The following is a 15,878-nucleotide window of genomic DNA, read 5'->3' on the forward strand; positions in this document are numbered from 1 at the left end:
CATAACCATAACAATCAATTGAAGTATGGCCTTGTGGTAGGTTTGTTATCTCCCAACTTACATACTTGGGTTCAAATCACTTGGGAGAGTTTAATATAGAAATTAACAAGGGATTATAGGAGTTAATATGTGAATCATTATTTATTATCAGTATCAAAGCCTTGTCCCAACTATGATGACAAAAGCCTCCATCTTAACATTCATGAAAAGATATTCCCAATGTACAATTTTAGTATCCTGTAGATATGATTCTTCTTGTGAATAGGAAATCTGAATTCTGGATTAAGGTGCAATACATCACTTCATTTATATATTTAGGATGAACATGAAAAGACAAATGGTATTTGCTATCAATATGATGACAAAAGCCTCCATCTTTGTCCAAACCTGGGACCAACGACGACCTAAGACAAGCTGTATTAACCGGCGGAGTTGCTTTCTGGCTACAAAGGATATTTCTGAGAAATTGAGACATGATGACCCAGTCCTTAATTAGAGGTCTTACGTGGTGAAGTCATCAAAGAAAAGAATTCAGTGGGCAGCCAAACACCATAGCCATTGGTACGTCATCTTAACTTGGATGCATCGCATATTCATTTGGTCGATGGTCGTCTAGATGATTTGATGGAGAGAGGATACCTAACTGGATGGAGTAGGGAGTTTCCCAAGAATCCCAACACCAACACAACCTACCAGAATTTAGACACCTGGAGTCATCCCTGATCGGATAGGAGAGGTTCTGGATTAGCCCACCATATCATATTAAAAAAAAAAAAAATGGTTGTGAGATCAATTTCACCAGCAATTGGTTTTGCATTGGTAAAATGGAAAGGTACATGATGGAATCAAACTCAAGGTGAGAGTTTTGAGAGCTCTTTTCTAAGCAAGATTTTTCCAGCCTTTAATTTTAGGGTTAATTACTCTGTAAATCAATTCAGAATTCTGAATGACAGTCCCCCATGGTCTACTAGTACCCCCCTTCTCTATAAACTGCATCTTGCCTGTAAATTTAGCATCAATTCATGGTCAGGATTCATCCCCTGTACGATGAGACTACAAAATTCTGACTTGTATTGATCAGTTATGGATTTGATGGTACTGAAGAGTGGGGAAGGAGCCAGGGGGACACAGGCGAGCCATGGGCCCCCTATGGTCGAGAATTCTCCATAATTTTTCATGTAAAATCCCCCCCTCCCCTCTCCCAAACTCCCCACCCTCCCTATGGGCCAATCCACACATATTTCCCTTTTTCCCACTTCACTTTAGGTTTTGGCCCCCTCACAAAAAATTTTAAGCTCCGCCCATGATCTAGACACTGCCGTGGTATCCCCCATTCTTGGGTTTTTACTTGCAGACCTGAGTTCACATATGCTGCAACACTGTCGTATAGTGTCGTAGCACGCAGGGGTAAAACATAAAATTACAGCCTTGGATCTATTACAGTGGCCCCATTCACCTCATCTAACTCAAGGTGGGGTCATGACAGCAAATCAAAGGCTTTGATTTATTTGTTTCAGCACAGGGCAACAGACCGGGCTTTGAATTGCCATCTAGTATGTCCCGAAGTACAAATATGGCGTTTGAGTCGCCATTCCTTTCAAAGTGAAGAGCTCTCTACTCACGATTTGCCACTCCTTAAATTTGTTAATAAGAAATTTTGGATCGCCATTTTCAAAAAGTATATCATCATCTATACCTTATCCCAACTATATAAAATCTATTACATAAATCTTGTTTTACCAATCCATTCCATTCAATGCCATGTCCACTATTAAATTATTATTAATGATTAAATCATTTTTAATTAATTATATCATATTATTTGTTTCTATTCCAAGCAACTTCGGTCTCTTTCCACTTAAATATAAATGACCCTTTTCATTATTCATAAATCATTTTTCTATCAAATAAAATTAGATTTTCGGACATAACTGTACAACCCGGTTGAGTGTATATTTTAGAGTCATTGTTGGGAGCAGATCTGGACCCCACTAGCGACCAAGTTGAGGCCAAATCATTCTCACTGTCCCAAAACTTGAAAGTTCCAATCCAACACTTCTAAGGTAAGAGGCCTGGACTGGAAGGACAATCACAACTGTCCTCCCAACGAAACGCGTTGTCATGACCTAAATGGAAAAGCAACTGCTCTACCAGACGCTGACCCGAAAAAAAAGGCAAAAAATAAAATGAAAATGCTAGAATTAGTACTCATTTTAATTGATGGATTATTTTTAAGTATGATTATCTGTCTGTATCAATGTTATCTCTTATTATTAACTGAATGGATGGTCCAACTTTAAAATTGGGCCGGAGAGACTGCTTTACCTTTTGCTTTTATTAAGAGAAGCTCTAGCTCTGTGTCTTCTCTTGAAAACATCTTGTCTGAACCTCTTGGTCTCAGTCTGTATCTCCATGAAGGGTTTCCTCTCTATGCCTTGTTTCTCACTCTCCAGCATCTTTTGCCTCTTTCTTACAGCCAGGGCTGCCACCTTGTTCTCCTGTTCCTGCCGCTTTGCTTCTTCCTGCAAATCGCTTTTTGTTGAGACCAGCTCAAAATGCAAACTGCATGTGTGTGCGTGCACGTATGTCCATTGCTAGTAGGGCTTTAAAGGGCAGGAGAACACCTAGAAAGGCGCTGGGATTTCTTAAAGAGTTGAGGTGTAAGGTGCAAGGATGCATTAAAAATCTTAGAAAGCCAGAAAGGACAAAGACTACTTTTACAGAACTATTCGAACATGGAACCATAGAATACAAATAACCTTCAAAAAGTAAAAAAACAATAATCACATTCTTAAAGATAAGTGCTAAAACTCATATAACATCACTTTTACACAGAAGGAAAAACAATATACTTGAGAGATGTTTGGGATCGATGCTAGAGATTTTTCAAAAATCACCAATTTCTGAGATCGATAAATTGCTTGTTTGGAAAATTGTTGTCATGCCAGTCGGTTATAAGTTTGTTTGGTAGTGATTATCAACAGTGATTTTTGTGTTTATAAAATCTCTCTCCTATCCATGTCAGATACCACATCATCCAAAAATAATCGGAATCGATTTTAATACTTGATCTCTGACCAATTTGTTGATTTCTGAGAAATAGATCAACCAAACAGTAAAATAATCAGTCTTTTTTGAAATCGTTGGTGGCACCAATTTCTAAGAAATTTTGGTTTTTGAAGAAAACTCTACTTTAATGAATGTATAAAATACATGAAACATCTCAAGGCAAGAGGCTTGTGCCTTGTACTTTTTACTTTTTAGGCTTGAGCCCCAAGGTGAAGCCTCAGGGAATCTTCCTTAAGTCTCACCTTAGAGTCAGCCTCAGCCTCAAGGTGTTAACCTCAAACAACTTTTAAAATGCTGGTTAAAACATGTGAGATTGTGAATGATTGTATACATCCCCCAAGACACCTAAAACATTTGGCATCGATAATGTTTCCTCCTTGCCGATTATCCAGAAATCAATGATTTTTCAAATTGGAAATTTTTGAAAAATCACTAAAAATTGTTGTTTGATAGTATTTATGCCATGTAAGCCAATTGTTGAGAAATCGGTTTCGAGTCTGTTTGGTACTGATTCTCAATGGCCAATTATTTTTGTATTAGAGTTATTATTCAATGCCATGCTTGATACAATGTCAAACTCAAAAAATCGGAATAAGCTAAAAAACAGGAAATCACTGATTTCCTGAAAAAGGGTTCATTTTAATAATCGATTTTTAACTGATTTCCTAAAAATCACCAAAATCAGGCAACCAAAAGGAAATTTCAACGCCAATTTCTTTTAATGCTGACATGGCTGCAACATGGCAGTGGTTTTCAAGAAATGATCATCGATGCCAAACATCACCTTAGTTGTCTTACGAAGATATTTTCATACTATGCAATTGGAGAATGCACCTCAAATGACCAAAGAAGCAACGAAATAGACTGCAGATAGGGGTTACCATTTGGTTGGGTCTAGGCCAGATTGGGGTAGACCTAGTCCCTAACTGAAGAAAAACAACCGTCTAGGGGTAATAAACCGGTAAAGGTTAAGAACCTAGAACGTGCATGTCATATAAAGGTGATTTTTTTAATTTGTTGTTTGAGTTGAGGTTCTGAGACAAAGCCTTACCATGTGTTCTTTCGGAATTCAGATGTTAATAGTGTTGAATCTTATGATATATCCCATCGAGGAGTAACTTCTTTTGTTTCAGACCCTGAAACACCTACTGAAGGGGCATACCTGGGGGGGGGGGGGGGTTCACCGGTACGTTGCAATCCTTGATACCATATGATTGATTATCTAGTTAAAGTGGTTCAGCTAGGTCCTTGTTCCATTGAATCAGGGTACATCTGGTGCAAGAACCAATTGTTCATGAGTCCCAGTAAGTTGGACCAAGAACTAACTCGTTGGAACAAGGACTTTTCCCAGATCTTACAATAAGGTTGGATTCATTCAGGTCTGTCAAGTAACCTATTGACAGTCCTAAATGCAGTACCAAAATCAGAAAATATGCAATGCAACTTGGCAGACCAAGAAAAGCAAAGTACCTGGAGGCTATGTATTAGAGTGTCAAGAGATTTAATCTTCCTATGTGGCCAACGAGGAATACCAAGTTCCCTGCACTTCCTCTTCAGCACAGTAACTCCAACCTTCAGATTTCTTGAAGCTTCTGCTATCGGAAGATTGAAGTATTTGACAATATCAGATAAAGCAATTCTAGCTATGTCTTCCGTTGTTGCCCTCTTCTTCTTCAAAACCTCTGCAATCTTTCATTTAAACTATAAGAAGATGAAAATGATAAATTGGAGGATAAAATGCTAAAAAAACGAAAAGGTTTTCTAAATTCTTTTATAGGAATGGTCACAATGAACCAATGGGAACCTCCTTCCACAGGCTACAACTAATTGGCATTCCTAAGCACAATGGCATAGCCGCATAGGTGAAAGGTTGCATATCTACAACTTCACAAAAAGAATTTTAAGGTCAAAAGAGCATATAGTTTGAAGAAGATGAGAGGTAGTCAAGGTTACTTGGAAATACAAGAACATGAGAACACTTAATAATAAAATCAAATATTCTTAAATGGAACATATCTGATTATATGATTAAGTGAAAATAATGAATAGCTTTTGGAATGTATGCACTGCATGAAAGCACAAGTATAGTTGGAATTTTTGTCACTAATATATATCGCCTGGATAAATGAAACAACCACCATCTTATTCATTATTAAGCATGTTAAGAATTGATTTTTTCTTCACATAAAGATAATTTAACGTAACATGGGTGGACACCATATAAGATCATGAATCAAACAATGTCAGATTCCTATTGGCAGGCACAAGTTAGTTCCCCATGCTCAGTCTTCCTTTAGTTCTAGATGATTCTGCAAGTGATGGCCAAGAATGAGAAATCCAAAATTAAGTTCCATGGCATTTTAGTTGCTTATTTAATCAATAAAAGAGAAGTTAGCTGATAGTGTATAATAATGCCATCCACTATGCCATTTCCTGTCTAGAGATGAGCTTTTTGTCCATTATGAAAAGAGGAAAAGAAAAGATTGAGTAAGGAAATAATTTCCAACCTGGTACAGTTTGGTTCAATTGCTGGTTTTCTGTTAACTCTGGTGAAACAACAGGAAGAGGGAGACAATTCAGATCTTGATTAAACATGGGTCTTGTTGATTGATTATTATCTTTCTTCTCTTCACACATTTTCTTAGGTGCAAACGGTGATGGCTCTTGGTTTTCACTTTGGTGCTTCAACTGGAAAATCTCTTGAAGATCATTAGCCAATGTTGAAATTGATGTCAATTTGGAGTTTCTGAAAGGTGGAAAACAAATATTACGTAAGTACAATAAAAAGAATTTACACCTAAATTTCTTTGAAATGCAATGACCAATGATGCCAATAAACATAAAGGTTAGTATCTTCTGATGGATATGAAAGATCAGTGCCTAAGATGTTTTAAGCTTCAGTGGCCACCACAAACTAGTTTAATACTGTTCAGTCATGGGAATTCCCATTTAATAATCCACAAGAAAAGCCATAGTTTAATAGTCTGTAAATCTATAAACCAAAAAATCACAAAAGAAAAAAAAACAGGGAAGACAAGATTTGAAATGGTTCAGCAACATTGCCTACATCCATGGATGAAGCCCTGCAAATTTTCATTATATTCTCTTAGTGGAAATACCACACTAGCTCTCTCCTGCTAATCTCTAAACAATAGAGTTTTCTGACTTTCTCCTCTACATCTTTTTCTTTGCTTTAAGAACAAAGATTCTTCATCTGGTGGAGAGGCTCCATCTTATTTTGCATTTATTTATTTTTTTTGATAAATAACGGACTTTTATTAAAAGATAATAATAGAAAAGGTACAAAAGGAGGGGTAAAAATTCTTAACCCTCCCAAGAAAGCAATTCAAATTACAATGTTGCCCAGAAGAAATTAACTCTTCCCACCCCTTGTTTGGCCAATGAATCTGCCAAGGAGTTGGCGCACCTCTTTATACATTGAAACTTGACTTCCATATTTTGCATTTAAATTAGTGAGACTCCAAACCCCAAGGCAGGAATCAGGCAGAGAGTAAAGGTCATTAACCAATGCTGGTTCCAGTTATCAGGGGCCTTTGGAGGGGTGGACTGGATATGAGCCTAGCACCTGGCATTCCTAACACAAAGTGGCTGCTCTTGTACTTGAAAACTCAATCTTGTCAGCCTGAAATTTTACCATGGCACCAGAATAGAGGAAAGTTTATATCCATATTTCTCCTCTCTCTGCCCTCCTCTTTGTCTCTTCTTTTTCTTTCCTTGTTTGTCCAAATCCATAAAAGATCCACTTGCAAAATGATCTATAAGATGCCATTACTGCCTTGGACAAGGTATATTTACCCCTTTTAACTCTTCTTTTGTGAGTAAAAAACTTTTTTTCCATTATCTTTCATCTGAGTCAGCTAATCCATATCCTGCCAACTTTTTTTTCAATAAGTTGTTTTCAAGTTACTACATCCATAAGGAATTTTGCTTGTACTCAGTGGTCTAACACCTATGATGAGCCGCCTTCTGCATTTCAAGGATTTACTTTCTACCACAGTTTTCAATGATTTACTACCTACAGCACATTGCACCTAGGCAATTAGATGCTGACTCCATTAAAGCTGGCATCCTCCATATATGTGAAGCTTAGGGTGGATCCACAAAGCCCGAGCTGATGATTGTAATTTTAAGTGGCCTTGGGGAGACATTTCTGTGACATCTTCAAGGTTCAAAGAGAACAATATATCCACGATTTGTCACTGCAGGATAACATAAGCCTAGGATCCCTCCAAAGCCTAAATACGACCAAAGACTACATCCTACAACATTCAAATCTGGTGGCGGCCTTCTTAGGGTGGAGAAAGTTTAGAAAGATAAGAATAAGAACTCTTACTATTAGAATAGAAAGCAAAGAGACAAAAGAATGAAAAATATCTGGATACAACCAGAATTCACTGGACCAAACTTTTGTTCATCAAATAAATTCTTCTGAATTTCAATTACAATGACCATATTTATAGACCCAATATAAAGGCTGAGATGTTCCTTTACAAACTCCAAACTCAACTAGAAAACTGACCACTTACTTTATAATAACACAACTCCAAGAACAGCTTACTAATCCATTTGTAACTAAACAAACCCAAAACAGCTCCAAGAAAGTCCAAGAAGATAGAAAGACTAAATTCCTATCATAGATCAATGCCCTATCAATTGAACAGGCGTAACTCTCCCAAAACAAATAAGATTTACAAGATATTGGTCTCATTGGATAAATAACCCCATAAACTATCTAACGGCACCAAACTAATGCAAGATGGATGAATTTTGGCCCCTGAAAAGTAGGCTGAAAGAAAAATGAGATGATTTCATTTCAACTTTTAAAATTCTCAAAATTTTCTAATAAGACTATAATTTAATTTGATCCTTTGAAATGACCAACCCTGTTACTAAGATACTAACAAACTAGAAAATAACTATCAAAAGATTCAAATTGACCAAAATTAGAAACACCCAAAAGTTATGAAGTTTCCACTTGATAAGGAATTGGGAGAAAATGGCTTCTTTCCTCATGGATCCTTGCTTCCATCCCTGCACTAAAGATCCCATTCTCCAAAACTCAGTAAGATGATCTGCTTCTTGAATTTGTAAACCAAATAAAAAAACAAGAAAAAAGAACAGAAGCTAAAAATTGTTTGGAATCATCTCTTCAAGGAACAAAGCCAAAGTGGTTACCAGGAATTGAGGAAGAGCTTGAGAATATAAACAATTTTGCAAAGGAGAGACTAAATAATGGAAACTAGGAGACAAACCTTGAAATAGGCAATACCATGCTTGAAGAAAAGGGAGAGGAACACAAGATGCAGCCGCTGTCCTACAACATCAAGTGTTGCCATAAGAGGACAATCAAGGTTCAATATCAAAATTAAAGGCCTTCTGAGGCTTCCAGTGAGGCAGGATCAATAGTTTTCATGAAGCTTAAAATATATCCGAGTCAAGGTTCCTGAGTTTGCAACGAGGCAAATCTAATGCTATTTCATATATTGAATTATAATAATTTGGTATGCAATCTCCAGAACCAGTAGAGGGCAAGTCTAAAACCTGTTCTACATATCTGATTAAAATTGGGTCAGATGCATGAAGGGAAATTTCAAGAAAATTAGATATAGCGGAAATCATGTGAGGATTTTAAATCTTTAGGTTAAGGAAATTATAAGATCAAACAAAGAAAATAGGTAGGATGTCAGCAGCCTAATTGCATTTACATCTTGGAGATTTTATTACTTTGGTTGAGAGATATAAAGCAATTATAAACCTGGAAGGAAGTAGAATCTAAATTCAAGAACTAAAGAAATACAATAGTTCAATAACTAGAACAAGGGAAGATAAATAATCAAAGATAAATCAGCAATTATAAGATAGTAACAAATAACAGTAGGCCAGACCCCACCCCAGCTTCAGTTAGAGCCTCACCAATTCTTGAATGAAAACCTTAAAGTAGTTGCACTTCCAAAAACAACTAGAATATTTCCTGCAGAATTGTATAAAATAAAGCAACGCCAAAGGCAAAATCTTTATTTGAAACTCATAATTGTATTTGCAGCCAAATTATGGACTTCGTTCATTTTTTTCCCAAATGTGGCAATCATATATCAGACCCATAACTTGTATCTTCGCCAGTCAATGAATTCCACTGTACTGAATGGAGAATAACTCTCTTCCCCTCCCGGGCCTCCCCCAGTTGGTGATGCTTCATAAAAGAGTTCTCTGTGGCAGAATTTTATTTGGATGCTAATATATATTGCCACAAGAACAGAAGCACCAGCTAGAGCTGCCAGCATTATAAGAACGGTCTGCTAGGAACACTTGGGATAATTCTCTATCGACCTTATTGCAATAACTATCTTAGGCCATTGCAACACTTTAGACGAGACCGAGGACATAATAAGGTATTAACTAGTAAAGACTATAGAGAGAACCTTAGAATTACGTCAAATCCTATAGCAAAAGGCAAGAGAGGATATTGATGGTATTATAACTGTTGGTAAAGAAATGGCGCAAATAACAAGAGAGCTACTTATGGTATTATCACTGCTGAAGAATGGCATGTGTATCACCCACAAGCCTCAATCTGAATCTAATATTCTTTTACTCTGCTCTTTTACCCACTAACAATAAGACTAATATCTTGGAAACACGAAACAGAGGTTCTCGATGGCATGCACTAATAACTGAAATTTATAAAAAATCGTAAATGATCAACTCAGAATTTTCGACTGTTTTATCCAAAATCATGTAAAAATAGAAAGAAAAAAAAAAAAAAGCAGCTGAAATGGGTACCTTGAGACTGCGAGAATATAAGGAATGGGGGTCAAGGGAGGGGGACAATCAGTATCAAATGCGAATATACAGAGCCACAGACCAATTACCAAACCTTGGAAGAGCTCCGAGAACTGGCGCCTCGACAACTTAAGAGGTGGTTGGGCTACCATTTCCGCATAACAATTCGGAGAGAACATGAATTCTCTCTCCACGCCCTTTTCGTCGCCATCCTCGAGCGATAGGCATGAACGCTCCTGATCAGTTCTGCCAAGTAATAGAAGTAAACGTGGAAAATGCTCATCAGAATATCGACAACTTGGAAGGTACCCAGCCAAAACCAAAAGGGAGGGAGAGAAGGAGAGGTGAGATCACGAGAGAGAGGCCCAGATTGACAAAAAACAAACGACACAGAACCAGGGAAAAAAGGGGAGCAGCTAAAAAAGAAATACAGAGAGCAACAATCTTCCCGCCACGGGCGAAAGCAATAAAAAGGCCTGTGTACCTCCATTGAGGATGTTCTTCAATACTGCGAGAGAACAGAGAGCCGGAGGAGAGGACTTCCAGAAGATTCCATGATCATGGTTTTATTTTTAAAGTTGGCATCGGAGAAGAAAAGCGTGACCTAGGTGAGAGGAGAGACTGTGGAAAATCACTTACATATATTGAGGGTCTGCATGTCTGGTCTGAGTTTGTCGTCCTCCCAGTCTGAGCTCAGGTCTGTTACTAGTTTGGTGGCCGACCAAAAAGTCCATATAGTCTTCACTAATCTAACAGAATTCCAATCATATCCCTGAATTTTTTGTTACCGAATTTGGAGTTTTTTTGAAAAATAAATTAATAAAATAAAGGAAATATCATAGAAAAGACATGGTATGTGAAGAGATTTGAGTCATTTGACCCTTTGATGAATATCACCTTATTTGTCATCTCTTTTATGATACCTATTGAGCTCTAAAATAAATAAAAATCATAGTTTTTAAAATCGACCTAGAAACTGAATCGGTTAGGGTGAACGGTCCGATCGTTCGATTCGAACGATTGGCCCGTTCTGACAAAATAATTAAAAAATAAAAAATGGTTAAATTCGTTCAAACGATTCAAATTGTTTGAACGGTTAATTGCCTGGGTCAACGGTTTGCTAATCAAAATCAACGGTTTTTTAAGAAAATCTGATTTTGGGAAAAATCAAAATCGATCTCCTAACCGATTCCTAATTTTTCTGGTCCAACCGTCCAGTCTAATCCAATTTTGAAAACCATGATAAAATATTATAAGGAGGGATAACTTGAAGATTTCTATGGTGCTGAAAAGACATAATACAAGAAAGGCTTTGAACAATTGATTGATTATAAGTTTTTATGGTATCATATGTTTTTGTGATTTACTTGGCCTCTTTCATGGCTTCACTAAAACTACCCTCTAATTTGTATATTTATCTATTCCATTTTATGAATGAAAAGATTCCATTCTACGAATGGAGAAGTATGTGCGCATTTTTGTTGTTAGGTTATATATAGATATTACTATAAAAAGTACAAATGAGGATATGGAATTTTTTTACTAAAATAACTTCACATTAGAATTTAGTTCCCCTCTACTTGTGATGACTAAAAATGTAATTTGAACTAATACTTTTTACCTCATTTAACTTTCTCTCATTAAGTCTTAAATATTTATGGTATTAATTACTATCACCTCATTTAATTCCCTCTCATTGCATTTTATACTTAAGATATTAATTTCCATTTTCTCTCATTAAATCTTATTTTTATGGTATTTTTCTTACTAATAAATTCTATTAATTATCTAAAAAAGAGAATTCTACTAACCAAATCTACATCTACTGCTTTTAATAATACAAAACTCAAGTTTTCTAAAACCAACCCAAAAATAAAATCATATTTCTATTCGGTGGCAATTAAGTAATTCAACCATCAAAGTCAAATGTGTCAACCCGTGATGTCATGATTAAATAATAATTTTTTTATTAATGATGAAAATGAAATGCAAAATTTAAAACTAACCAAAAATTAAAAGTTTTTTCCCATTTGGTGGTAAGTCAATAATTCAACTTTCAAGTCAAATGTACCAACCTTTGATGTTTTAATTAAACAATAAAAATTTAAAAAAATGTAAAGGCAAAAAAATTACATAAATTTTGCATAAAAACATTTGGGCATATCTTTAATATTGCATATTCATCATATTAAATAATAGGGAAAATTCCCGATCAGTACTTTTTACTTTGGTCCCCGAACTTTAAAACACAACAATTTAGCACCCGAACTTTTAAAATGTGCCAATCCAGTACCTACCATTAACCAATCATTAAGTAGCATTTACAAAGGCACAAATACCCTTCGAGTGTCATCTATTCTCTTTATCAATCATCCAAACGTTGATAAAAAAGGAACAGTCACAAATCCTTGCCTCTTCTATTCAAGAAAGCTGGGTCATGTGAATTGTTGCATTTTTAAGTTTGATCACCAAAGTGGCACTAGACCCAAAGTATAGGGTTCTTAATTGTGAATTTTCCCTAAATAATAATAATTGTGATGGATCATAATTATTTTTATACACATAAATATAAAAAGTGTAGAAAATTTTGAAAATAAATTTTGTAGAAAATATTTGGATGCATTTATACTATTATATATTCATCATATTAAACAAAAATAAGTGTAGTAAATAAAAATTCTTTTTATACATATAAAATTTATAAAAATGTAAAAAAAATTAGACATATGATTACTATCTCCTTTTATACTAATACTACTAAAATATCTACTATAATTTGCAACTGTTTTACTTAATTTCTGTATGAGAATGGTCCACCTATTCTTTTAAAATGAGTGAAAATGTGAAAGGGTATGGGTTCAAGGTTTACAATTCAAAAATACACATGATAGTTCTCAAATCACCTTTTGGACTCTCCATGCCTTCTTTATACCAAGTTATAAAGTGGGGGAGGGTTTAGTTCTTAGGACTCATTTGGTTTGCAAGAATAGGGGTTTGGAATCAGAATTGGAGTGGTTCATTCTGATTCCAACTGTTTGATTGGGAAGAATCAAAATCCCCATTCCCCATTTGAGAGAATGGCCATTCTCTACCCCTCCCTCGGAAATGAAATCTCATTCTAGCTAATTTCAATTCCTATTGTAATTCTTGTTTGAATCAAATAGACTACGGAATAAACCGTTTCTATTCCAATTATAGGGGATTTAGATTTGAAATCTTATTATAAAGTATAAACCAAATGGACCCTTAATGTTTTACTTTCATTTTTCTTGTCAGACTATATTACTTGGTTCTATAGTCTAGACATTAATGAATGAATTCTACCTTCATGGCCATAGGTTAAGAAAAAAAAAGTCATTTAACTATATGAAACAAGGTTTTTAAAACTGAATTGGACAATGAACCGGTTAGGGGTCCGGTTTCCGGGTTGAACAGTCCAATCGTTTGAATTGAACGAATGACCTATTTTGATAAAAAAAATTAAAAAATAAAAAAGAATGGCCAGACCATTAAACGGTTTGAACAGTTTAACGGCCTGAATCAATAATTTACTGACCAAATCAATGGTTTTTGGGAAAATAATAATTCTAAAATAAAACGAAATTAATCATCTCATCAACTCCCGATTTTTCCAGTCCGACCATCCGAGATGGCAAATGAGAAGAATAAATATTCCTTAGCCGTTACATTTAATGGCTACCAAACGCGTTTGTGAGCGTGTTAAATGAACACACTCATTTCACGTGTACTCACCTCGACTCGGGATCTCCTGCCAGCAAATGTGCCTGATTTATGTCTACACATCATGTCTGGGACCCATCACAAGACAAAGACAGGAACCACCATGCATTATGCATGTGATGTGATAAATTGATAATATCCTCTAGTACTTTTCAGCCATCAGACTGGTCCGGGTATGGGTGACACAGGACCGTTTCTTGGATTTGGACGATAAATAGTAATCCATTTACCCGAAGACAGCCCATAATTCAGCAATCAAGATCATATATATATATATATATATATATATATATATATATATATATATATATATATACGGTAAAATAAAATACAAAATAACTATATAAGAGAATAAATGCTAAGAGGAACAAATGGGAATAAGACACGCCACAATCAAGATAGTCAACCAGCTTTGTACACTCTTTCACAATGGTCTTCAATCTGCAAAGGCCATCAACATGCTTTTTTTGTTTTTTTATCAATAGCACTTTCATTAATTCATCATTAGAAAATTTACAAGTGGAAGACAAACACACTTATTTTCCAAGAGTCACAAAGAGCTTCAAGAAAGGAAAAAAGAAAATACAAAGACACTAACGTTACAGCTTAGCCCAAAACAAGGAATCCCTTTTTGCCCCTTGTTTAGCTAAACTGTCAGCTAGGGAATTAGTTGATCTTTTAATCCAACATGTCTTAACTTTCATTTTCCGCACCAGCCACTTGAATTTCCTCTTCTCATTATTATACTTCCATAAATCATTTTTATCTTTAGTCAGCCACCCTATTACCATCTCTGAATCCCCTTCAATTATAAGTTTCTTGATGTTCAATTCCTTAGTTTGCCGGACTCCTTTCATAACTGCACAGATCTCAGCTCTAAGGGAGTCCCCCACTCCAATTGGGCCTGAGAACATAGCAGAGATGACCCCATTTTCATTCCTAAAAACACCCCTGATCCTTGATTGTCCCGGGTTTCCCCTACTACATCCATCAAAGTTTAATTTCAAGAATCCACTAGGTGGGGGGGTCCAAGCCACACTCATTATTGACTTGGTCTGCATGCAATTTTCAATTTCACCCCACTTCCTCAACATGTCATCTACAGTGTAATCTGTGAATATTTCCAAAGATTTCATCCATTGTTCCGCCCTAAAATGTATGATAACCCTCAGATCTGTTGTTTCTCTTTGAGTTTCTGAGAATATCCTAGAGTTTCTTTCTTCCCACAGTGTCCAACATACTAAAGCCCTTAGTCCTCTCCACATTGTCCTTCCCCTTTTTAACCGCCACCTGAAAAAGGAAAGGGAGAAAAGGCCATGCATGTCTGATGGGGGATTCCAGCTACATCCAAATAAGGAGAAAGTCCAATCCCACAATGACCTCACAAAGTAGCAAGACACCATTAGGTGAAAACCAGTCTTCCCATCTGCTTTACACAGAACACACCACTGAGGTGACAAGCAAGTATTGGGTCTCTTCTTTCGGAGTAGATCATCAGTGTTGATTCTTTCCAGATAGGCTTTCCAACAAAAACTACCAACCCTAAGAGGTATAGCTCTACACCAAATCTCACCAACAGGGAAAGGGGACAAGGTAAGACTAGTGGACTGACTTAAGACTTTGAAGAACGAAGCACAAGAGAAAATGCCATTGGGGGTAAGTGTCCAAATTCTAGAATCCGCCCTAATGGGGTCTAAGACAACGCTATCAAGAAGTGCAAGAAGGCTTGAAATACAATTGAAGTTTGAGTCCCTCAAATCCCTTCTTAGACACAAGTTCCACCCAATCCCAGAAATGGAAGAGGACGGGGTGGTGAAAGACGAGATCGACTCATTTTTCAAAACAGAAAGAGCATACAAAGACGGAAACTTATCCTTTAGAGGGGCACTCCCCACCCAAGTTTGTTCCCAAAATTTTATGGAGTTACTGAAATTCAAGTCATACCTAATATTAGGGAGGAAGACTGGTAGCAGGTCATGAATGGCTTTCCAAAGAGAATTGCTTGTGATCCTAACTCTGATTCCAGCGTCTCATCCATTGTGCTCCAGCCCATGTATATACTTGCCACTATTCTAACCCATAGCTTCTCCTTCTCCATAGGAAACCTCCACAACCACTTCCCCAACAAAGTCATATTCCTTCTCCTAATACTCCCAAGCCCCAAACCACCACATGACTTACTCCTACACACTATTTCCCAGCTAACTCTATGATCCCTCTTCTCCTCTCCCAGTTCCCCATCAACATGCTTCCTTAGGCAAGAGATC

At 36.4% G+C, this 15,878-nt stretch overlaps 1 protein-coding gene across 6 annotated transcripts; it reads right to left on the minus strand.

Moving 5' to 3' along the window:
• Positions 1-2,182: 2,182 nt before the first annotated feature.
• RKD5 (RWP-RK domain-containing protein) lies at positions 2,183-10,574 on the minus strand. 6 transcript variants are annotated; one of them, XM_088950472.1, is made up of 6 exons: positions 10,355-10,574; positions 9,960-10,116; positions 8,343-8,404; positions 5,577-5,815; positions 4,540-4,751; positions 2,183-2,522 (listed from the first exon to the last, which is right to left on the minus strand). In XM_088950472.1, exons 2-6 carry the CDS (start codon positions 10,047-10,049, stop codon positions 2,322-2,324), a joined length of 804 nt encoding a protein of 267 aa, XP_088806598.1. In that variant the 5' UTR covers positions 10,050-10,116; positions 10,355-10,574; the 3' UTR covers positions 2,183-2,321. The 6 variants fall into 6 exon arrangements, with proteins under 6 accessions (XP_088806598.1, XP_088806599.1, XP_088806600.1 ...); XM_088950473.1 differs by having other exon boundaries at positions 9,965-10,116; positions 10,355-10,556; XM_088950474.1 differs by having other exon boundaries at positions 8,343-8,399; positions 9,965-10,116; positions 10,355-10,546.
• Between the last annotated feature and the right edge of the window lie 5,304 nt (positions 10,575-15,878).

This window comes from Nelumbo lutea, chromosome 6 (genome assembly GCF_056320005.1).
Source record: "Nelumbo lutea isolate HS-2025 chromosome 6, American lotus-T2T, whole genome shotgun sequence".
In the NCBI taxonomy this organism is placed as follows: Eukaryota; Viridiplantae; Streptophyta; class Magnoliopsida; order Proteales; family Nelumbonaceae; genus Nelumbo; species Nelumbo lutea.

What these genes read in the sequence shown, in the direction of transcription:
- RKD5 (XM_088950471.1), bottom strand. Translation starts at nt 10,049, where the DNA reads ATGTTCTCTCCGAATTGTTATGCGGAAATGGTAGCCCAACCACCTCTT. An exon ending in TATATTCTCGCAGTCTCAAG is followed by an intron (nt 5,816 to 9,870) that starts GTACCCATTTCA and finishes TCCACCTTTCAG; the next exon opens with AAACTCCAAATTGACATCAA. An exon ending in ATTGAACCAAACTGTACCAG is followed by an intron (nt 4,752 to 5,576) that starts GTTGGAAATTAT and finishes GAAAGATTGCAG; the next exon opens with AGGTTTTGAAGAAGAAGAGG.